Source organism: Jaculus jaculus, chromosome 3 (assembly GCF_020740685.1).
Source record: "Jaculus jaculus isolate mJacJac1 chromosome 3, mJacJac1.mat.Y.cur, whole genome shotgun sequence".
Lineage (NCBI taxonomy): Eukaryota > Metazoa > Chordata > Mammalia > Rodentia > Dipodidae > Jaculus > Jaculus jaculus.
In genome coordinates this window covers 65,519,152-65,544,478 of record NC_059104.1, presented here as the reverse complement: position 1 = coordinate 65,544,478, position 25,327 = coordinate 65,519,152, and the positions used below count along the sequence as shown (strand labels likewise).

Here is a 25,327-nt window from a genome sequence, read left to right as displayed (position 1 = left end):
AAAAATATTTTTTAAAAAAACAAATAAAAATACCCAAGTCAAGGTAAGTATTCTCTCCTTCCCAGCAGGCAGGCTTTTCCCAGCCTGGAGATTAGACAGATAGATAGATCAATGATATGGATAGATATAGATACAGATACAGATATAGATATATCCAGTCAGGGTGAGTCTTGTCATCAGGCTCAGGGATCCAGGGAGGTTGTGCAGAAGAAGAACCAGGAAGTCCTTGCTGGGCATGTCACTGGCAGCCATATTGGAGAGACAGATTCAGACCCAAGTTTCAGTTTTGCCAAGATGGACAGAATGGCATCTCTTTGGGCATATGTCCCAAACTATATATCTATATATATATATAAATTAAGCTAGTTTTCCCTTGTCTCCTTCAGTGTGTGTAATTTTCAGAAATGTAGCAGAACTATTAAAAGAATATATCAGCAACATAAATAAGCAAACATATCAATGCTGTTTGTCATTGAGCCTGTGGAAATCACCTTTTAAAATCACTTGAAACAAGGTACTTTGTCTTGCCTAGTCTATATCCTCACTACTCCCTAAAACAATGCTAACACATAGTAGGTGCCCAGTAAAATCTCAGCAAAGAAATGAATTAATCAACACCAAAATAAATAAATAAATAAAACAACCTAAAGAGCAAGAACCATGGGCACCATATTGTAAATTACCCCATCGCGCATTCCCATCGCCAGGCTGGAACTCTGAACTCTCTGCGGCAGAGCTGGGGCTAAGGGACTGCAGGAAATAACGGAATAGGAAACCTGTCCTGAAGTTGTTTGCATACCACGTAAACTTTCTACTTAGGTTTGGTGGGATGAATGGAGATGGTGGGGCCGCAAATGTTCTCCCATGCGAGAGCCCGCTGCCCTGGGGACCTGAGAAGTGCAACTCTCAGAAGCAGCCTGAGCTGCTCTCCACCTTCTGCCCCAGCAGCACTTGCACAAACCTGGTCTGGGATTCTTCCTTTGTGCTTCAAGAGACCTTTTGAGAGATGTCCAAAGGGCTCTCAGAACATCTCACAGCATCATTTATCTTCCTCCTTGTGCATCTAGCTAACGTGGGTCCCGGAGAGTTGAACCTGGGTCCTTTGGCTTTGCCGCCAAAGGCCTTAAGTGCTAAGTCATCTCTCCAGCCCTTCCTTCATTTATCTTCCTGTTGCACTTACACTGGTCCCCAAACCTTGTGAGACTTGTTTGAACTTGGTCTGAGGAGAGGGTCAGAAATGATCACCTGGTCGGTCACCTTCCCTTTGCGCATCTCATGGGAACACCGGCACAGCAGCCTTGGGCTCTGTCGGGATCTCTCCCAGCCCTTCTCAAGAGTCTGGCACAGGCGCAGTAGGAACCCAGCTAAAAACGCCTAGGAATGGAGGGAGCACTGACGGCTCTGCGCAGATCGGGAGTTCATACAATTTGGTGCACTCTTCACAACCCAAGGAATGTAACTACCAATTTAGGTGTAAAGGTGATTTTTATTAAAAATGGGAAAGTGCAGCAATTTACTGGTGCTTCAAAAACCCATCCCCTTATCTTTGAAAACCTCTGTGACAAAGACCAGAAATGCCCACACAGAACAGAACTGTAGTCTGGCCCTCTCTTCCGCACCCAGACCACTTTGCAACTCCAGTGAACAAATTCAGAGGCCAGAGTCTGTGAACGTCTATGATTTCCTGTCCCCCTTGAGGACAAGTCAAGCCCAAGCATAAGGTCTTTGTTCCCTTCCAGGCAGAGATCCCCAGAGACAGCACTCAACAGTTCAGGCTGCTTAGCAACCTGGGGACCAGCTCAGAAGAAGCCCACCCAGGGTGCTCCGGGAGCCACATGCCGCCCTCTTCCTAGGGCCACCTCCCTTCATTCTAGCACGCCCTCCCTGCTCAGTCCTGAGCCCCAGGAGTCTAGACCTACAGCTGACACTTCCACCTGGTGCAGGTAGAAGAAAGGGAACTGCCTGCCCTGTCACTGTTGCTGGGCGCCGTGTGGCTGGGGACGGAAGCTCGAGGGCCACACAGAGGCGTAGAATTCCCGCGAATGCCTAGCCAGCCGGGGCCCATGGTAACCGAGAGCCAAGCAAAGGCTGGACTCGGGTGCATGGACACTCACGCTGGGCAGGGTAAGTTCTGCGGTCAGTGCTGGGCTCCTTCGGCAGGCCCGCCCCTGCCGGGCACAGGAGAGGGGATCAGAGTCTGAGGTCAACACAAAGACGCCCTAAGTACCCTGGCCTCTCTCCTCTGCCCCCGAGCTGCCTTGACCTTTCTGTTCCCTTTATGACGGGCAGTGTTCGCTTGATGCTTGGAGAAATCAGGCAGGACTGGGTCCCTTCCACTCCAGAGAACCTGCGGCCTTGAGTGTAAAGGAAAAGTATAAATGTGCCTATATGGTTGCTTCCTTACAGCCCACCGGCTAGTCTCATGGATCAGCCAGAATAAAAAAAAAAAAAAAAAAAAATCCTCAATCTGAAATTCCAGTCTTGTCCAATCAACTCCTGTGACTCAAAGCAAATCAGTTTCCCGCGTTCCCTATCAACCTCCTGCTCTGTGACTTGACAGGGAAACAGCCCTCCCAAGCTTTCCAGGGACGGGGTGAACAGCACCTAACTGCGGTGTTTTAGACTGCATCGTCCTCCTTGGGAGTTCAAATTCCAAATCGAATTTGAGATTCTATTTACAAACAATTGGCCATAGGAAGTTATGTTTTAACAAGGCACTGGGTGTCTGTGCTTCCAAAAGCTGTACTGACTGAGCCATGGAGGCCCAGCAGCACTACTGGAAATCGTTGTTTGCCCCTGGTGTGTTTTAACATGGATCCAGACCAGCCCCAGAGGTGACACTGTGAAACCCCCAGAAACAGGTGTCAGTTGTTCCCTGGACTTCAGCCAAGAGCCCTGCTAGTGAGCTAAGGGCTTATAAACTTCTCCAGAAGACCACAGGATGCTTTGCATTGGCAGGCCACTGGGGCATTCCTGGATATTTTTCAGAAACGGGATTTCTCTCCTTGCTCCAGCCAGCATTTCTAAACATCTGCTTACAGAATCCCAGTGACAGCCAAGACAGACCTCCCACTCTGGAAGGACTAGTAGAAATATGTTCATGCTGGTGGGCTGGAGAAATGGCTTAGTGGTTAAGACCTTTGCCTGCAAAGCCAAAGGATCCCGGTTCAATTCTCCAGGACCCACATAAGCCAGATGCACAAGGGGGATCATGCATCTGGAGTTCATTTTCAGTGGCTGGAGACCCTGGCACACCTATTCTCCCTCCCTCCCTCTCTCTCTCTATCTCTCCTCTCTCTCTCTCTCTCTCTCTCTCTCTCTCTCTCTCTATATATATATATATATCTATATATATATATATATATATATATATATATATATATATCTCAAATAAATAAAATATATTTTTTTTAAAAAAAGAAATACATACTGGCTCCTCCAGAAGATGAAACAGGTCCAGGGAATGCTGGCGCAGGAGGGCTGCTCACAAGACTAGAAGCCATTGCTCCGGCTCTGGGGCAGCAGTTTTCAGATGACCCATTTGCATGCATGAGTGCAAAATGCCTGATGTTGCAGTTAACTTCTTACTGCTGGGACAAAGCGCCCCACCAAAAGCAGCTGATGGAAAGAAACTATTTTGGCTTACAGTGTTAAAGGGAAGCTCCCTGATAACAGGGGGAAACGTGTCACAAGTGGAGGCTGGACAACAGCAGAAACAGAATGAACCAAGCTAACACTGGCAAGCTAGGGATAATAAACTTCAAGGCCCACAACCAACAGCACACCTCCTCGGGTAAAGCGCCACCTCCCAAACTGCCATCAGCTGGAGATCAAGTATTCAGAACACATGAATTTTTATGGGGGACATCCCATTCCAACCACCACAGACTGACCTCTTTCTAATAACTTTATAAAATGTATGGATACAGGTGGGTGTGCATGGTGTGCATGTGGAGGTCAGAGGACAACCTGGGGTGGCTGTCCTTTCCTTCCACCTTCTTGTGGGTTTCTCTTGTTTTGCTGCTGTGTACCTGCCCAGCTGGCCTACAAGCCTGTGGCATGCTCCTGGCCCCACCTCTCACTGACATAGGTTCATTGAGATCACAGACATATACACTTCCTTGTGTCTAGATTCACATGGGTGCTGGGGAACTGAATGTGGACCAGCAAGCCAGTGCCTTTAACCGCAGAGTCATCTTCCTAACCTCAAGCTAACTCAATACTAAATATTATAACACTATTAGCAGAGCCTATATTATGGTTTGACTATGAAATGTCTCCACAGGTTGCTGTGTTTGCAGGTTTGGTTCCCATCTGGTTAGGGCTGATTGGGGAGGTTATGGAGTCTGGAGGCAAAATCACTGGAGGTGGGCCTTTGAAGGTCTCCTCCTTACCTTCTGTCTGCATCCTCTGCTCCCTGGTACAGATGCTATGTAACAAGCTCACCTTCTTCATATGATGAGATAAATCTTTCCTCCACGAAGTTATTTCTGTCAGGTATTTTGTCACAGTGATTATTAAAAAAATAAATTCAGCACCCTTCTAGTCATATAAAGGAAAGACATATGTGTGGTTTTTAATTAACTAGCTTGTTCAGTATTTCCAGTCCCCTGTTGGAAGATACCTATACAACTGTCTACCAATGCTGAAGGCTTCTCTTGCACCATGAGAGAGGGCAAATTCCCAACCGCCTTCTCCTGATGTGTCTAATTAAGAAAATCTTCAGCAGAAAATTCTCTCACCCTTCCTAGACCTCAACCAAGGTTATGTACCCATGAATTTTCAACCCAACTCTGATTTTACTGGTTTACTCACTCTTGAACTGTACAGTTTAGAATGTCTTAGTATAGAAACATAGGAAGTGCTAGTTTTAGTGTGTTTTTTTTTTAATATTAAATCCCTCTGTGATGGTTAATTTTGGTTATCAGCTTTCTTGGATTGAAAGATGACTAGAGAATTGGTAAAGCCTACTTCTGGCTATATGTGAGGGTTTTTCCACAGAAGATTTGCATGTGGGCCAGTGAACTGAATAGAGAAGACCTGTGCTGAACGTAGGTACCATCATCCGCTAGGCTGGAGGTCCAGTAGAACGTGAAATTGAAAATCAGAAATGGGGCAAGGTAGGCTAGAATCTCTTTGACAGTGGATACATTTTTTGGCTACTGTCTCCCGTGGACTCTAGACCCTGGGTTCAGTCTTTGAATGCAGGAGTATACTAGCAGCTCTGCAGGGAGCTCTCTTTCTCCCTCTTACTCCTTCCTTCCTGTAGTTTCCCTAGTTCTCCAGAAGCTCAACTGTGGGACTATTTAGTCAGTTTAGCCTCTGATTACATGAGCTGATCTCTCCTCTGTCTCTCTCTCTCTCCATACCATACACACACACACACACACACACACACGTCTTCAATTGGTCCTGTTTCTCTGGAGAATCCTGACTTATAAGCACTCTAAACTCCACAGATGGAGCCAATATAGTGACATCTTCACCTTTTAGATGAAGGAGGAGCTTAGATAACTCACCCAAATCCTAAGCTTGTCTCTCAGCTCTATATCCATAGATCTTTTCTCCCCATTTTTAAAAATGTTTTTATTTTTACTTATTTATTTGAGAGGGAAAAGGGCAGATAGAAACACATGTGCCACCTTGTGCGTCTGGCTTACGTGGGTCCTGGGGAATCAAACCTGGGTCCTTTGGTTTTTCAGGCCAGCACCTTGCCTGCTAAGCCATCCCTCCAGCCCTTTTGTCCCCTTTAATGGTAGTTGTCTCAAGTTTCAACTTGCTGATCACAAGCTCATGTCTTCCTTTTGGAGCTCAGCTACTGTGTATGATTGACACACCCTGGCCAGGCACCCAATGGTCATACTGTCAGTACTTCCTGCCCAGATCTAAGTTTACAAATGCCCCAAGCAAGCTGAGCTCAGCAGCCTGAATCCAGCCAGTCTGTGCAGCCAGCTTTCTACAGGGCCTCACAAATCCCAGGAAGCACTAGGGGGTTTCAGGGACAGAGGTCAAGTGACACATGACAACTGACACAAAACCTACTAGTTTCCAGAACTCTCTAGACTCTTGGCTGCAGACGTGTCTCTCTTCAGAAGGAGCCTGCTGTCACAAGGGGTCTCTCACTGAGCAGGAACAGAGGATAATGGTTCCACCAAGGCTACCCTTGCTCTATCCTTCAAAATTCCTAACTCCTAGAAATGCCTAGGCTCCTGGTACCACCCTGGGCTCTGTAGCTGTGGGAACAAGCCACCCTGCCTGGAATGCTCAAAATTTATCCTCAACATGGAGAATGGCTTTTCAGTTACCTGGGTAATTTCATTTGAAATGAATGAGCTGTCTTAAATGCAAAGTCCGTTTACACTTGACTCTACCAACCTTCCCTAAGCTTTCTGAATCTGTCCTTCCTGGTCGCCAGTTGCATATAGAACCATCCCTGCTTCTTAGAAGGAAGCATGCCATGCAAAAACTTAGGCCCTCTAGTCAAATCAGCTGCACTTCATTCTTCACGAAGGCAATAAGCAGAGAGGTCCCCTGTCAGGCAGAGAAGAGGGGGGAGAAGAGGTACTAGCAGCAACCCCCCCCCCATAAATAAATTCCCTTAGAAAAGCCTCTAGCTAGCTTTTAATTAAGCAGGGACTGTGCGTCCCTCATAGGCCCATGCCCCAGGAGCCAGAGTAGTACTGGCTTTTCACTGGAACCCCATTGTCTCCTCTTATAAGTAATTACTCATTCACCTCACGTTCAAACTCTCCGCTTTCTTCATTACATAATCACACTGTACTGTATTTTAATCTCTCTTTCTCTCCCCTGCTTAAGCAAGAGACTTTCTAGTTGTCTATAGATGTGTCTTATGCAAATATGCAGCTCCAATACCTGCCACTGTGTAGGGAAAATAAGAAGAGGAAAATATAGGAGGAAATGGGGGCTTATCTTTTCAGGAGTACATTATATAAGGCTTGAGGATAGACTTAGTGTTTACAAATATCTGAGCAGCCTAACCAGCAAGCTGAAATGTAGCACCAGGCCATGTAAATACCTGTATTAGGTTCAGAAAATAAACACGGGCTTAGGACAGGGAAAAAAAAAAAAAAAACCATAAACTGAAGAGTATGTTTGTCTGTGGCTGCAGAGCAGAGCCAGGTAGCTGGCTGAGCCCAAGGGAAGGCTTAGTGGTAGAGGTCTATGTTGCTTGCTATGTGCTAAGTACAGTGCTTGGCTGTGATCTTAACTATCACTGTCATTTCCAGCACCACGGTCATTATTTTTGCTTGTTAGAGCTGCCCACCAGTTTGCCTTGGGAGACACTAAGCTTCCATCGCTGGAAATCCAAGGTTATCAGCAGGGAGCCACCTGTCTGGGGCATTTGTCAACTTGACCCCTGACCCGTGGCTTCTGTAACACTGTGATCCTGGGAACAATGCCCCGAGTGTCCTGGGCTGTGAAAGGTAGAGACGCAGCCCTGGCTGGGAAACTGCCTTCCATAAAGCAGCTTTTTGCATCGCCGCATCAGTTGCACTGTGCCTCCTTCAAGCAAGCCTTCCAAGGCGGCGCTCTGATGTTGAAAAATCAAATTGTTTTGTGTGAAAGCTCCTATAATCTTATATAGATACAAATACCTTGTATCTTTGGGCATACGCCAAACTGCTCTTCATATTCCAGAATTAATCTTACTAAAAGAAGCCCTGTTTAATCTCTGCTGCTATTTACTAGAGATGTTGAATAACTCTGCACCTGTTCCTGCCGCTGTCTTATGATGCAGCCTTCCTGCCTTCACTACAGGAAAGCACAGCAGCAAGTTTAGGCCGGACAAAGGGAGTCTTATTTTGGCTTAAAATGCAACAGTTATAATGGTGTTCCTTTTTAAGTCTTTTTATCAATGACTTAAAAAAATAAAAAGGAAGCTTGTTAGTGAGAATAGCACATGATATAGTGACGTTGCTTCATTAACTCTCCAATTCAACATAATTACTTATGACAAACCATCAAAGTTGCCCAAAAAGATGAGCCCTTATAGCAAAGCCCTGAGGTGGGAACAGGACAGCAAAAGAGAAATGTCTCCCACGAGTTCAAGTCCAGAGACAGGGCCAGCCCAGGTGGGCCCTGGCAGTGGAAGACACTTGGGAGATTTTTTTCTGCATGTGTATATACATGTCTACATATGTGTGTGGACGCAAGTGGGAGCACATGTCTTTGTGTGTCTGTGCATGTGGAGGTCAGAGGTTGACATCTTGTCTTCCTTAGTTCTCTCCACCTTGTTCTTTGAGACTGCCTCTTGCTGGACCTAGGACTCTCCAATTAGGGTGAACTAGCTAGCCAGCCAACCCTGGGAATCCTCCTATCTCCCCCTCCCAAACGCTGGCATTACAGGTGTGTGCCACCAGGCCTGGCATTTTATGTGTGGTGCTGGGGATCCCAACCCGGGTCCTGTGCTTGCGCAATAAGCACTTCACCCTCAGGCTTGGGGGACTCCTTTCAGTAAGGAAACACATGATCAACTTTATGTGCTTTAAGGAGCACCTCTGTTTTGTTTTGTTTTTTACTGTAAGAGTCAAAGCAAGAAAAGAACGTTTTTATTTTATTCTTGAGTAGCCACAAGGACTTAGAACATGTGCACCCACTGAACCTTGCACAGATTCTCAGGTCGCAGAATTAAACCTGGCCTTTCTCCTCACATTCGTACACACACAGAGAGAAGAGCCCACCTCAGCATGGCTGACAACTCACAAAAGCTAAATTCCAACTTGCAGGCAGCTCCTGTTTGCCAGCAATTGTTTACTATTTATGTGTTCCTGGACATCCAGGCGGGGTGGGAGTGGCTTTGTGAGTCTTGTAACTCATGAGCCTTGTAAGTTGAGAGAGCTGCTTCAGTTTTGAGTCTCGTTCCCTCTTGGAGGGACTGTCTCAATTCTGAGCAAATAGCAATGATTAGAAAAGAGTTGCATCCTGCTCATATCTTCATTTGTAAATGGCTTATTCAGAGTCTAAATTTTAGACTTAGGGTTATGCATACCTAGAATTGAATCACAAGTATGGTGCTTGGCAGCTGCAGCCTGTGATTTCTTCATGAGTTAGTCACATTTTATCAGATTGTTGCAAATTTTTAAATAAAAAAAGAAGAAAAGCAGATATCTTATTGCATTCCAGGCACATACTTTTTACTCTGTATAATACCTCCTGGTGCCAAGACACTGGGAGCCAAAAGAAGTCTTTGGGGCTGCTTCTCTGGAATCTCCGATTCTGGTGGTCAGGAAGGTAGAGGAGGAGCCCAGAGGTGTGAGGGTAGAGCAGCTGGTGCCAGCCAGTGCAACAAACCTGTCCTTTCTTGTCTATCTCGTTGTCCCTTTCTACCCAAGATCACCACACAGGGCTATATGAGTTGAACAAAAGAACCTGTTCATCCTTAGACAGCAGTCCATTTTCTTGCCAGAAGAGAGACCCCAGAAGCTGCATTAGCTACACAGCCTGTTCACAAGCATAGAACCTTTGTAGCTCATTCAGCTGGGAAAGAGAGGCTGTTATTCTTCTTCTCTCAAGCCAATTATTAATCATTTGCACAGGGGGTGTTTCGTTTTGCTAGTGTACTTTACTTAGCTGCTTATGTTGTCTTCATTTATTTCACTAATAACTGTCACTTTTGAATAAAAAGTGAGATCTAGACATAAACCTCACTATGGGAAAATCCACCAGCCTCTCATTTACTATTTAGAACTATTACACTATCTAAGTATAAAACTGAGGTCAATTCTGAATACAGAAAAGGAAAGTTGGAATTTATTGCTATGGAGCAGTGGGAAATCAATGAATAGAAAATTAATGAAAAAGAAACATTGGTATGTCATTAGGATAGAAGAAAAATTAAACAGAAACATAAGGGGAAAAAATTGTACTCAAAAACATATAACAGGCTTCTTGTGTAGAAGATGGTGGAGCATAAGGAACCATGTCAGATAATATAGAGGGGAGGGTGGAGGGTGAAGAACCATATCAGATATTACCTGGCAGATGGGGGAGGGTGAGGATCCATGTTACATATTACCTGGGGATGGAGGAAGGTGAGGATCCATTTCAGATATTACCTGGGGATGTTGGAGGGTGAGCATCTATGTCAGATATTACTTGGGCGATAGTGGAGGGTTAGGGTCCATGTCAGATATTACCTGGGATATGATACACAGTGTGGATCCATGTCAAATATTACCTGGAGAATGGTGGAGGATAAGGACTCATATCAGATACTACCTGGGGATGGTGGAGGGTGAGGGTCCATGTCAGATATTATCTGGAGATGGTGGAAGGAGAACATACATCCAGGTTCAACATTACCTGGGTATGGTAGAAGATGAGTTTCCATGTAAGATATTACCTGGGGATATTGGAGGATAAGCATCTCTGTCAGATATTAGTTGGGCAATGGTTAAGGGTGAGGATCCAGGTCACGTATTACCTGGGAGATAATAGAGGGTGAAGATCCATGTCAGATATTACATGAGGTATGGTGGAATGTGAGGATCTATATCATATATTACCTGGGGGATAGTTTAGGGTGAGAATTTATGTAAGATATTACCTGGTGTTTGATGGAGGGTGAAGAGCCATGTCAGATATTACCTGGATATGGTGGAAGGTGAAGATCTATGTCAGATATTACCTGGGGAGTGGCTAGAGGTTGAGGATGCATATTAGTTATTACCTGGTGAGGGTGAAGGGTGAGCACCCATGTGAGGTATTAGCTGGGAGATGATAGAGGGTGAGGATCCATGTCAGATATTACCTGGGGGATGGTGGAGTGTGAGGATCTATATAAAATATTACCTGGGGAATGGTTTAGGGTGAGCATTTAGGTCAGTTATTACCTGGTGTTTGGTGGGGGGGTGAAGATTAATATCAGATATCACCTGGGATATGATAGAGGGTGAGGATTTATGTCATATATTATGTCAGGGATTGTGTATGGTGAGGAACCAGAACAGAGAATACCTGGTAGATGGGGGAGGGGGAGGATCCATGTAAGTTATTACCTGGGGCATGGGGGAGGGGGAGGATCAACGTCAGATATTACCTGGGGGATGGGGAGGGGGAGGATCCATGTCAGATATCACCTGGGGGATGGGGGGATCTATGTCAGATATCACCTGGGGGATGGGGGAGGGGGAGGATCCATGTGAGATATTAGACAAAATGTTAAATGGTATAGGAAATAATAACAGCATAGAGAAGTGGAGAAAGGATGATCACAGACATAAGGAGTCTCTAGGGACATTGGATGGATTTACAGTACAGGTGGGTAGTTCTGCAATGGGTATCCTAGTTTGACTTGTATTTTTTAACTTGTTTATAGATAACTTTTCTTAACATAAACAATATCCTATGATCATAACCTACTCCCACCACCCTCCATTTTCCCTCTCCTAAATTCCCCCTTCATTGAATTCTTTCTTCTCTTCCGTTTTGATGTCATCACTTTTCTCCTCCATTTATGCAGCCACTGTTGCAGTCAGGTTCGAATTTCTGGTAGAAATCACCCAACCAAGAGCAGCTTGTGGGAAAAAGAGGTTTAATTTGGCTTACAGGCTTGAGGGGAAGCTCCACAATGACAGGGGGAAACGATGGCAAGTGCAGATGGTGGACATCACCCCCTGGCCAACACAAGGTAGACAATAGGAACAGGAGAGTGTGCCAAACATTGGCATGAGGAAACTGGCTATAATACACATAAGCCTGCCCCCAACAATATAGTCCCTCCAGGAGTGGTTAATTCCCAAGTCTCCAAATCTGGGAACCTAGCATTCAGAACACCTAAGTTTATGGGGGACACCTGAATCAAACCACCACAGCCCCTGTATGGTGATTTGTATTTTTTTTTAATTTAATTTATTAGTTTTCTTTTCAGTAAATACAGGCAGTTTGGTACCATTATTTAGGCTCATCTGTGATCTACCCCCTCCCATTAGACCCTCCTTGTTAATGAAAATGGGTCATGCATTGTGGAGTTAGCCACCAGTTATTGGTATGATAAAAGTCTCTGCATATGATGACCCAACATGTGACTCTGACATTCTTTCTGCCCCCTCTTCCGCAAAATTTCCCTGAGCCATGTTGGGTTCATTTTTGGTCTGCTTCAGTGCTGAGGTGTTGGGGGCCTCTGAGGCTCTGGCTCTCTGATTTGGTAGGAGTTGATTTTTCTCTGTGTTGATCTCCTTCCCCTTTGTGCTGGTATCTGGTTCACAGGAAAACATCACCCTTGCTTATTTCGCCAGTTGTCCTTAGTTTCAGTTGGGCCCCTTTTGAGGTATGTTGGGGCAGCTCTCTTCTTAGGATCTGCATCTATCTGGAAAAGAGAAGCAGATTCTCCAATGGAGAGTAAGTTAGCACCCGGAAAATTGAGATAACACTTACTTTTTTGAGAGACAGTATGGTAGGTTTAGGCCCTCTTATACCCCGTGATTGATGGTAGCTTGATATTGTAGAGTGGGCTTGTGTTTGGGTATGGTTCTGACTTGTTTCCCAGATCCAGCTATGGGTCTAGTACCACTGAGTGGATCAGTTAGCCAAATCAAGAGCAATTGATTCCTCACCATGGCTGTGTACCACTATTGCACTTGTGTGGGCATCACATCCGGTTATTTGTTGCTAATTAGGATAAACAATGTGTTGCTTGGACAGATCTTGGTCATTTCCCCCAGTCGCCTATGTAGCGCCTTCTGGCACTAGACACGCTGACTGTCTGGGGACTGACTCTCTCCTGGCTTCCAGCCATGTCATTCCATTTTACACGTCAGCTGTGTATGGAGTCTTCAGCAATAGGGTTTTACCACTGGCCTTTGGTGGGTCATCAAGTACTCTGACAGAAGTCTGTCATTGTTTTGGGAAACCTTGTAGGTTTCTCTGATCAAATGCTCATTGTGGATGGTAGACCCAACCTGGAAGTGGGGGTTACAGGTCAGTGTCCACTAAGAAATTGAGGAAAAAGATAACTAATATACAAGAGTTAGCGAGGAGAGAGATAGAGGGGAGAGGGGGAGAGGGAGGGAGGGAAGATGTAGGAGATTTAGGTCAGTTTTGATCCTACCCTCTCCAGTGTCTTGTGGTTCAGGTGTTTCCTGTAAGGGTCTAGTGAAGGTTCAGCCATTTGGTCTGTCTTTTAGGAAGTAGAATTTTATGGTACCATTGCCGTTTGGGTCCGGATTACTGTTTTCCACCCTTTGATTCCCTCCCCGCCCTCCCATCCATCTTATTGTCTAGTCCATGAGGTGCTTGCTGGGTATGTAAGGCATCTTGGGCAGATTCATGTTAGGTGTTGCAGATGAGTGAGACTATGTGTCGATTTTTTTTCTGTGATTGGGTAAGTTCACTGAGAATGATCTGTTCCAGGTTCAACCATTTTTCCTCAAATTTCTTTGTGTCATTTTTTCTTACTGCTATATACAATTCCATTGTGTAGATATACCACAGCTTTGTTATCCATTCTTCTAATGATGGACATCTGGGTTGATTTCAGCTTTTAGCTATTACGAATTGAGCTACTACAAACATGGTTGAGCAAATCTCTCTGGTTTTTGGTTTGAAGGTTTTAGGGTAGATGCCCAGTAATGGTATAACTGGGGGTGATTTGTATTTTTACAACACTTGTCATGGAGAACTAGAGCAAGGAAGTGGCAGTGATCTCAGGAAAGCTGGTAGTGCATACTAGAATGGCCATGTTTACTGCGTGGAATCACTATGGAGGAAAGGGGACCCCCAGGGATCCACAACACACTTTTGAAAAAGAATCAGCTTTTCTGGCTTTGAAAGGTCCACACTGTTGGAAAGAATTGTGCACACAATTCAATACAGCAAAATGGCTCTCTTAGTGAAAGCATAGAAGGCTCCAATATGGCATAGGATAGGATCTAGAATCTTAGAAGTAGAGATGCTCACAGCCGTGTGGCTGCTGGGTCTAAAACATGAGAAAGTGCCTGATAGACTGCCATGGATGGTCCTTCTAGCAGGGAACCCCACCAATGGCAGCCACAAGAATATGTCCAAAGACCTTAAACCACAGAGGTCCTATCCAACCAGGGACCCCAACCAGTATGCCTGTTCCTCCTATTCATCCCTCTTCTATTGTGCTTGTCACTTTGTCACTGTATTTAGACTCTGGTTTGTGTTACACTTTTCGTTCCCCAGGTATAAAGTTCCTGGAAGAGAAGCTGTCTTGTTTATTATGGAGAAAGTATTTTTTAACAAATAAATACAAATGTCCTCTGGTGATCCCATCACCAATAGTGGTTACATGTTGCTCTCCTGCCCTCCTCCTTCCCTTCATATTGTACAGTATGGAGGTCTCCACAACCAGCTATTGAGGGTGAATCCTCTGAGCTTTGTATTTGTGGGGGAGGGAGCTTTACATGCTACCATGTACTGATCTACATTCCCTCAAAGGTTATGTTTTCTTAATTATTGCATATTGGTCATAAATCCTATTGAGGTGGTCCTCAATAGGATTATTGTGATTCACTGTGGAGGTCTCTGTGTTGGAGACAATGGCTCAGGATACTCCTTCCCCACCCTGGTGCTTTTACAATGTTTCTGATCCCTCTTCCACAAAGTTACCTGGGCCTTGGCAGGCATGTTATAAGTCTCCTTTAGTGTTGAGCTCTCTGCGTCCTCAGAATTTCTGCTTTGATTTGTTTTGAATCTCTTCAGTGCCATCTCCCTGAAGAAGGTTGCCAGGCAAGCAGTGAGAGCAGCTCTTGTATTTAAATCTCCACTTTCTCTGTACTGTCTCCTGAGCCCTAGCTGATGTGATAGAGATGATTTCTCTCATGATAAGCAGTCAGCAAACTTTTTTTTTTAATTTTTATTAACATTTTTCATGATTATAAAATATATCCCATGGTAATTCCCTCCCCAGCAAACTTTTCTTATTGTATTGATGGATCTTGGTTCTCCCTGGTATTCACTGCCATATGTAAAAGCAGATTCTCCAACCAATCCATGGGAGAAGCATGGACCAAAGGGGATAAGCAAACTCATTTAAAAGACTTTTTGATGGACATACCCTCTCTTCTTAGCCAAAGAACAGTAGGAGCTTCTGTCTACAGTCTAAGACCTTCCTGTCCTATAGGATTCTGACTTGGTTTTCAGTACCAGGTGTGAATTCCCTCCCACTGACTGGACCTCATATCCAATCTGAGAGCAGTTGATTACCCCCAACTGTGTGCCACTATTGCACAGGTGTGTACATCTTGCCCAGCTTGTTGATTGCAGCACTTGCAGGATCCCTTTACTTGTTCCCACTGTTTTGTTCCACAAAAGACATGGGTTGGCAGGCTGGAACAGAAAACTGGTTGCATCCATTTGCTGTCTATGAGAAACCCATCTTATCTCAAAGAGAAACACCACCTTAGGGTGAAAGGATAGAAAAAGATACTCCAGGATATCCAGGTATGGCTATGTTAAAATTTCACAAAATACTTTATTTTTTAAATGTCTTTTTTTGGTAATATTTTTATTCATTTGTTTTCAAGGAGAAGGAGAGAAAATAAGAGAGAGAGAGAGAGAGAGAGAGAGAGAGAGAGAAAGGGAGAATGTGTCTTTGTCTGGTTTTGGAATTAGTGTAATCCTGGCTCCATAGAAGGAGTCAGAGAGCATTTGCTCTTTTTCAATTGTGTGAAATGGGTAATGAAGACATGGTACATGTACACAATGGAATTCTACTTAGCAGTAAGGAAAAATGAAATAACAAAATTATCATAAAAATGGATGAACTGGAAAAAAATCATACTAAATGAGGTTACATAGGCTCAGAAACATTGCATGTTCTCTCTCATATGCAATTCCTAATATGGAACAGCTCGATTTGCTTTTAAGTTGTAGTAACCATCAATAGTAAGGCCAAGGAAGTAGAACAAAGCTAGGAGTGGAAACAGGGAGGGATGAGAAGAGAGAATACTTGATACGCAGGTGGAGGGACAGAATGTTGGTGTGAGAGCTACACACAGCTAAGAGCAGCATGCTTCACTAGCATAAACACCTTCCTCCTGGTTAGTTAATTATTACTAAGGGGTATGAGATAGTCCAGATACAAGTGCCCTGTAGGGCTGTGGAGAAGGTTTAACCCTAGAACCAGAGGCTCTAGCTGGTAAATCCCAGTGCCAGAACTGGGCTACTCCTCACAGACAGCAGTTGGCCACAAAGGCCCATAAGTTTCACAAAACAATGTAGGCCATTAATTGCTTACCCACCAGAACTAAATGGTAAGACCCTGTTGCTGAAGATTCCACAGGGTGTGGACACAGAACATTGAGCGATCATGCTGGAACTAAGGAGGCTAGCTCCCTGCTGGGTAGCCCTCATGGTGCTGGATAGTGCTAATCAGGCTGCTGGAAGATAATGGTTGTGGAGTTGAGTTCATTAATGTTCAGAGCAATAATTGAGAGATGTAAGTTAATCCTTCTCAAGTTGAAGACTATAGAATTTTGTGTTTTCTTGCTCTTCATTTGCTTTCATGTCTGGTCCAGTTGATTTTTAAAATATTTATTTATTTATTTATTTATGAGAGAGAGAGAGAGAATGAGAATGGGCATACCAGGGTCTCTAGTCACAGCAACAGCAAACAAATTGCAGAAGCATGTGCCACCTCTGTGAACCTGGCTTTATGTGGGCACTAGGGAATTAAACCTGGGTCCTTTGGCTTTGCCATAAATGCCTTAACCACTAAGCCATCTCTCCAGGCCTGGTCTAGTTTTGATTATTGCTTTTTCCCCTCAAGTCACCTCTTAAGTGTACTTGCTCATCTCTTCTGCATGGAGTATTCTCTGTAGGGCTGGATTAGTGCTTATATATACAGCTGGCTTTTATCACAGAAAGTTTTTCTTTTACCTTGTATTATGAGGGATAATTTTTCTGGGTATAGTAGTTTGGGTGGGCAGCCATGCTCTTCAAATTTTTAAATACTGCATTCCAAGCCATTCTGGCTTTTACATTAACAAGCTATTTTTCTCTTGCAGATTTTAGTACCCTCTCTTTGTTTTATGTGTTTAGTGTTTTAACTATGATGTGACATTGAGAATTTCTTCTCTGGTCCTATCTATTTATTGTTCTATGTGCCTGGATGGGCATCTCTTTTGTAAGGTTAGGAACAGGAATCTTATTCTTCAGTAACCTTACTGAAGATATTCGCTATGCCCTGGGCCTGTAGTTCTTACCTTTTTTTATGCCCATAAACTGAACGTTTGGTCTTTTTAAGTTGTCCCACATTGCCCTCATGTTCTGTTTGCCTGTTTTTCTTGAACTTGTTATTGATTTTGGATTCCTGATTTGTTCCTCTGTCTTGTCCTTGAGCTCTAATAGTCTGTTCTTCATGGTCTAGTCTGTTCGTGAGGCTTTCTTGAGAGCCTTTTAAATGTGGCATTTCATTTTTTTTCCATTAGGTTTATCTTCTTTGTCTCCATCTCTTTATTGAATTGCATTTTCATTTCTTGGTTTGACTTTCTTATTGTCTTTTGGAGTAATCCCTGCAATTGATCATGTCTTCACTGAGTTTATTCCACTGTCCATTGAGTTAATTTTTTTGTTGTTAATTCCCATCCATTTCATCCAGCTGTTTATTGGGTTCTTTTTGATTCTCTTTGATTTGGGGGTGTTTGTTCTTTTCTGTTTTCTTCAGCCTTTCTTTGAAGTCTTTTTTGAGGTTTGGTTTTTTTTAGTTCTTTTTTTCAATTATCTTCCATTTAATCTAATCCTTGTTCATGGCCTCAGTAAGTTTGCTTAATATGCTTATTATAACTTTATTTTGGGATTCCATATCTGTGCTTTTCTCTAATTTTTCGTTGGAGACTTCCACTTTGGGACTAAGCATTCTTGGTGGGAATATCTTGGCTTGATGTCTTGTGTAATGTGTTTTGTATTGGTGTTTTTCCATACCAAGATAGTTCTCCTGTCTTGCTTAGAATGCAGAAATAGCTGCTCTTATGGAGCCTATGTTGAGTGGCCTATCAGCCTTAGGGTTGGGGGTGGAAGTCTATCTGTAGGTTTGGGATGGCATTCTATTTGCAGGGATGGAAGTCTATCTGCAGGTTCAGGCTGGGCACACTTGAATATGATCAGGTCCTTCTTGTGTGTGCAGCCTCCAGGTGGTCTGGCAGGACACTGGTAGTCCTGGGATATTCCCTGTCCAATCTATAGAGTCTGATATGCTAGGGTGTCCTTACTCAGGGCAATACAGGCAGGCAGGCAAGGCCAGGGAATGATGGTTTGTATGTGTCAGGTCTCAAAGGTAAGCTGTCTTGGGCCCTGGCTGCCCAATGCTACTAACTAGCTGGGGCTTTGGGGTGAGATCAGTTCTAGAGTCCTACTAGTAGTGGTGGTAATGAGCCTGATAAAGAGGGTGAAGGGCAGAGAGGAGGTTCTGTACATAGTGTGACTGGTCCCTAATCCCAGTAAGTGGGAGGCTAGGTACCTGTGAGGGGAGGGAGAAGTTCACCTTGTCCCTGGGCCCCCAGTGCTCCCTCAAATCTGTTGAATAAAATGAATGAACAAAACTGAATTTAAAATCATTGGGTGGTTGGCTATTACTGACATGGGTTTTTATTCTTTTCTTGCTGAACAGGATGGAAATGTAACTTTGCCTGCTGCTAAAAAGACTAGTTTGCTTCATGCTTCTCCACCATGTCTGCTAAAGACGACCTGTCATCAGGAGCCTCACCTCCTAGCCCTCCTGCAACTTCCGAATACTCCACACTGATCTCACCTTCTGAGGAAGAGAATGCCATAATAGAGCCAGAGGAGGAGGGTTCACAGTATGGACCGGCCTTCAGTGAAGAAGAAGGGTCTTCTGAAGAGGAGGAGATTCTGGAGGAGGGAGATACTCCGGAGGAGAAAGAGGATCTGGAGGAGAAAGAAGATCCAGAGGAGAAAGAGGATCTGGAGGAGAAAGAGGATCTGAAGGAGAAAGAGGAACTGAAGAAAAAAGAGGATCCAGAGGAGGAAAGGGATCTAGAGAAGAAAGATTGTCTGGAGAAAGGTGACTATCTAGATGAGAAAACATCTGAAAACAAAAATGTATCTTTTAAAAAAAATCCCCCCAAAAGGAAAAACTTCTGAAGAAAAAAGAGTTTTAAAAGTATCTAGAAGAGAGTGGAGGGAAGCGAGTGTCTGGAGAAGTATCTAGAAGGGAGAAAGGATCTGGGTGAAGTAGAGCGTCGGGGAGTGGGGGAGACTTCAAGGATGGTAGCTGTAGCTCAACACAAGAGTCAGGAAGAAAAAACATGAGATACAGGGAAAACCCGACTTCTGGCCCTGTCCACGGTGCTGACGGGCAGGAAACCTTCACTGACTCAAGTTCTGCTCAAAACTCCAGGAGCCCACCCCTCAAGCATTGAGCCATGAGAGCGGATGGGAAACTTCATGAGCATAAAATGCCTATTTGAATTTTTTATTGTTATTTTGTATTCTGTTCTATTTTGAGATAGGGTCTCGTGTAGGCCAGGCTGGCCTCATACTTGCTATGTACCCAAGGATAACCTTAAATTTCTGCTCCTTCCAGGTGCTGGGATTACCAAGATGTGCCACCATGCACAGCACAGTCTACATGGTGTTGAGGGTCACACCCAGGGCTTCTTGGGTGCTAGGCCAGCATTCTCCCTACAGAAATGCATCGCTAGCCCCAACCTGCTTGGTTCTTTACAAAATATATGATTTATATCTTCTCCTTCCTTTTTTACAAAGAAACACTGGGCCATTCTGAGTATTTTAGAAATTTGATACAATATACAAAAATCACTATCACTCAGAAATGATCACTTTTTGTATTTTGGCTATATCCTTCCAAGACTTATAATATATACATATAATATATTGACTAATTGTACTTATATAATTGACTAATGACATTTTAGTCTTTTCCTGTTTACAAAAATGATAAATTCGCCAGGCATGGTGGCACATGCCTTTAATCCCGGCACTCAGGAGGCAGAGGTAGGAGGAGCACTGTGAGTTCAAGGCCACCCTGAGACTACATAGTTAATTCCAGGTTAGCCTGAGCCAGAGTGAGACCCTACCTCAAAAAAAGCAAAACAAAACAAAACAAATTCCACATTCTATAAATGGATCATACTTTATATAATGCTTCTAACTTGCTTTTTAAAATCCTTATATATGTATGTATGTATGTATGTATGTATGCACATATATATATATATATATATCACAAATAGATTTATCTTCTTATATTGTAAATTTTAAAATAGTTAGATTTATAAATTTAACACATTAAATTTTGTTTTCTTTTTTGAGGCAGGGTCTCATGTAGCCCAGACTGGCCTCAAGTTCACTGTGCATCTAAGAATGACCTTAAACTTCTGAACCTCCTGTCTTCACCTCCCAAGTGCTAGGAGAACAGGTGTGTGCCATCATGCCAGTGTTTGTGTTTAGATGCTGCACTGTGGATTAAACCCAGGGCTTAACGCAGTCCATATCAGCACTCTGCTAACGGAGCTACATTCCTTAATATTTTTATGTTAACTGGCATAAATTTTGTACATAATTATGAGGTCTACTTGGCATTCAATGCATATATACAATGTGTAATGGTCAGATCAGGTAACTGGCAAAGCTTCCAACTAACACATTTATCTTTTCTTTGGGTTGGGAACATTCAAAATTCTCTCCATTAATCTTTTGAAAAATCCAAGTAGTTGTTGTCAACCATAGTGTTGTAAAAAGTTCCATGGTGCTGGGATGAACATCCAAACCAGGCACAGTTTAGGGAATTTATTTTAATCTTACATATCCAAGGGACATTCCATCAAGAATGGCAGAATTCAAGCTGGCTCTCATTGATAAATACAAGCAGAAAGAGAAACCACCAGCCAGCGACATCAAACAGCAACAAGCCGAACAAAACTGGCAGCAAGCAGCCCCCCTGCAGAGCTCAGGCCTCTCTGCACACCTCTGGGCTGGAATTCAGGTTCACCCCCAGTGACACTTCCTCCATTCAGGTGGCTACACACCCAAGTTACAAACTTTAAAAAAATACCTGAGTCTATGAGGGACATAATTCAAATTACCACACATAGTCACCCCACTTTTCTACAGAATATTCAGTTATTCTTATTTAACTGCACCTTTATGTCCATTAAGTACCCTCTTACCATTGCTCCTCTCCTACACCCTTCCCAGGCTAAACCACAATATCACTAATGAATCCTCTATTAGTACCTTTCATTGTTTCTGATTTTACTATTGTTACTTTTTATTATTAGCTCCACACTCTAATCAACTGAGCCCACTAGCCAGTTACTGGTACTTTTTAAAACTCTACTTTGGGGCCAGGCTCTTTTTGTAGAGTGCTGACCCACTAACATGCATGAAATTCTAGGTTTAATTACTAACACCTCATAAATTAGTCACCATGGCACACACCTGTAATCCCAGCACTCAAATGGTGAAGGCAGAAGGATCAGAAATTCTAGATCAAAGCCAGGCGTGGTGGTGCATGCCTTTAATCCCACTCAGGAGACAGAGGTAGGAGGATTGCTGTGAATTGGAGGCCACCCTGAGACCACATAGTGAATGCCAGGTCAGCCTGGGCTAGAATGAGACCCCACCTCGGAAAAAAAAAAAAAGTTCCAGATTATTTTAGTTTCATAGTAAATTTGAAGGCTACATGAGACCCTGTCCCAAAGACAAAAACAAAAGGATGGAAAGAATGAGAAAAAGAAAGAGGGGTGGAGAGATGGGTCTACAGGTAAGAGCATCTCCTGTGCAAGAATGAGGGTCTGAGGAGACCTGAGAGAGCACTTGAATTCAATCCCCAGGGCGCACATGAGCAGTGGGGGTGTGGCCACATGCATCTGTAACCTCTGTCCTATAGGAGAGCAGAGGCCCTAGAATCACCAACGCTCATGAAGAAAATGGCAAGTTCTGGCATCAGTAAGAGACTGGTTCAAATAAGATGGGTAGAAGAGCTATGGAGCAGGATGGCCAACATTCCCCTCCAGCCATCACCCAAGAGTACATGGAGCCCTGCATGTCCGTACACCACCACCACCACCACACACACACACACACACACACACACACACACACACACACACACACACACGGGGGAGAGGGGGATAGCACATTGGTGAATGTCCACATAGCTAAGTTTTTCTCTGACTAGGCTACCGAGGTGGACTTTGGAGGGACAGCTCCCATCCCAGGGATGCCGTGCTTCCTGCACTGCGGCGCTGCTCCTGCACTGGGCAGCACTGCCTTGACTTTTCTGTCTGGCAGTAGTGCCCTTGAGTTGTTTGCTAATACTAGCTAACGTGCACTCATGTAGAGACCCATTTGGTGTTTTCCCATGATGTCAGAACTGTGTGACTATCTCCAGCCAGGTACAGAAATTTAAAAATCCAGGTCATCTGCATTATCTTAATGTGGACCTAAAAGTAGAACTAAACTATATTTTTTTCTGGATGAAGTTTTTCTACCAGCTGCAAATATCCTAGGTAGCTTGAATTTCTAGTTCCAAGAACCACCTGATTATACACAATCTACAAGAGCTGGACACTCTTGGTTTTTATTTTTATATCCTTCTGCATCCAATCAGATGTAACATCCTTGGTTCCTATTGCCCTCATGGAAGGTTAGTTGTTGTTTTGCAGAGATAATTGCTATACTGCAGGGAAATTCTTCTCTGCATGTGTCTACCATTAAGCTCCCTCTTGGGATCCTAATATCCCATCCCTGCTGTCCAAATACCAAGCGTAATTCTATACACTTGTAATTCTTTTGCGCAGTATGGATCAAGCATTCTTACCATGCCCTCTGTGTGCTGGATCTTTGTAAATATATTACCCGCTAGAGTAGGGCCAATACAATTCTGTCAAGTGAATGGAACTATGTATAAAGCAAAAGCTTTGAAAATAAATGCGCTGCTAGCAAAAACTGGAAAGGCACTGGAAAAACCGGTAGGAGATTGACAAAAGGACTTTAAAGGCACGCGGAAGAATGCCTTGATCTATACAAACTCCAATACCAAACCAGATTATGCAAAACAGGGTAAGAATGGGTTTACAAGAGAATTCTTGACTTTTCAAAAGAATTTGTATTGGGCTGGAGAGATGGCTTAGCAGTTAAGGCACTTGTGTACAAAGCCAAAGACCCAGGTTGAATTCTGCAGAATTTACATAAACCAGCTGCACAAGGTGGCACATGCATCCAGAGTTTGTTTGCAGAGGCTGAAGGCCCTGGCATGCCCATTTTCTCTCTCTCTCTCTCTCTCTCTCTCTCTCTCTCTCTCTCTCTCCCTCTCTCTCTCTCTCTCTCTGCCTCTTTCTTTCAAATAAATAAAAAATATCCTTTAAGAACCAGAATTTCTATCAAAGTTTCTCTCTGTAGAATATTCTAATATCATGGATATAGTTTGGTGTATGTATCCCTTGTGCTGAACAGCATTTTGTTGTTTGTTTTTTCAAGGTAGGGTCTCACTCTAGCCCAGGCTGACCTGGAAGTCACTACGTTGTCTCAGGATGGCCTCAAACTTACAGGGATCCTCCTACCTCTGCCTCCTGAGTGCTAGGATTAAAGGCATGCACCACCACGCCTGGCCTGAACTTTTTTACTTTATTTTAGGATTTTAGAGGTTTTTTGTTTGTTAATTTTTATTTATTTGAGAGTGACAGAGAGAGAAAGAGGCAGAGAGAGAGAGAGGGCATACCAGGGCCTCCAGCCACTGCAGACGAACTCCAGATGCATGTGCCACATTATGAATCTGACTAACATGGGTCCTGGGGAATCGAGCCTCGAACCAGGGTCCTTCACAGGCAAGCACTTCACCGCTAAGCCATCTCTCCTGCCCAGGATTTTAGTTTTATTATAGCCAGAGATTACAAATAGAACCAACCAAAAGAAGAGACACAAAGGCAAGATCTGGGAGTTCCAGAAATTTTCCATTGCTCCACTCCCATGGAGTTAGGAGGTTTTACTCTTCTAGCACATGGCTTTGTGACAAAAGTATTGTCAACTAGGGAAGGTCCTCTGCGCTTTGGTGTTCGCAGTTTGTTTGCTTGTCCTTTTTTCCTTTGAAGTTTCATTGCATAGGGTGGCCAGTTGAGTCACTAGTGTGCCATGTGCTGGGAATGGACTCTCCAGCTCTCCTCTGTCAGAACTTTAGTGTTCCACAACAGTGCCTTTTGACCCTAGCAGATGCAGTGAATTGAGTCAAATAGTCAACTTAATTTTACATAAGCATATACATTTGTTTTTAAACTTTATGAGTTAATTGTCAATTATAAAATGAACCCTATTATTATTATAAAAAGAACAAGTGGGCTCCTACCTGTCATTGTAATGCTAATGGATAAGTGACACATACAGGTTCTTTTAAGAAGTACTTTTCACTTTAAATATCTGGGCTCTCTGCCGCACAGACAACTTGTTGCGCATTCTCCATCTGGTGACTGAAAGAGGTTCTGTGAGCCTTGGAGAAATGAGCAAAGAGAGCTGGGATTGTCTTATCTTCTTTTATAAAACCTAAACCTCCTAATATTTAAAGGAAAGCCACTAGGAGAGGCAACACTAAAGCAAAGCAAAAAAAAAAAAAAAAAAAAAATCTATAGTCCAGGCTCTCTGCAATACAACATCACTGTCAGAGTCTTAAAACATTTGTGTGTATACATGTGCACGTGGAGCCCAGAGAACAGCCTTGGATGGCCTTCTTCAGGCACTGTCCACCTCTTTTGTTTTAATAGAAATATTTTTATAATTATTTATTTATTTGAGAAAGAGAGAGGAAGATAGAGGGAGAGAGAGAGAGTGTGGGAGAGAGAATGGGCACATGTGCATCTGGCTTCACTGGCCTGAGCTTGCCAAGCAGGCTAGTCTGGCTGTCCAGTGAGCCCCAGGAATCCGTCCGTGCCTGCCTCCCTAGCGCTGAAAACACAAGCTACTACCATGCCCTGCTTGTTTTTACATAGGGACGGGGAATCCAAACTCAGGTCCATATGCGTGCACAGCAAGTTCTTCACCATCAAAGCAATCTCCTAAGCCCCTCAAAACATTTTTAAGTACAAAGAAAGATACTTTGGGAGGTTTACTAATGTCTTTCTGTGTTTTTGTTTTGATTTTTTTTCTGACAGAACTCAATGCAACGTGTTTCAAGTCTAAGCATATAACAAGGTATTTATATTTATTTGAGATAATATTTATCTTTTGAGATAATATTTTTATATTTATCTTATAAAATATATATAAATATATAAAACATTTATCTTTTGAGATAAATCAGGTGTGACCCTTTGCTAAGGAATGATGTTACAGAAGTGAATGGCAAAAGGGTGGGTCAGGTCTCAGGGAC

At 43.5% G+C, this 25,327-nt stretch overlaps 1 protein-coding gene across 1 annotated transcript in view; it reads left to right on the top strand.

Annotated features, from left to right (window-relative positions):
* Window positions 1-2,059: 2,059 nt before the first annotated feature.
* The window catches only part of Erich6b (glutamate rich 6B), a 71,640-nt gene continuing 48,372 nt past the window's right edge, over window positions 2,060-25,327 (top strand). The window contains exons 1-4 of the mRNA XM_045146041.1: window positions 2,060-2,124; window positions 18,593-18,775; window positions 18,812-19,044; window positions 22,148-22,275. Coding sequence (XP_045001976.1) covers window positions 18,652-18,775; window positions 18,812-19,044; window positions 22,148-22,275 — 485 coding nt within the window. The 5' untranslated portion in view covers window positions 2,060-2,124; window positions 18,593-18,651. The remainder of the gene's footprint in view (window positions 2,125-18,592; window positions 18,776-18,811; window positions 19,045-22,147; window positions 22,276-25,327) is intronic.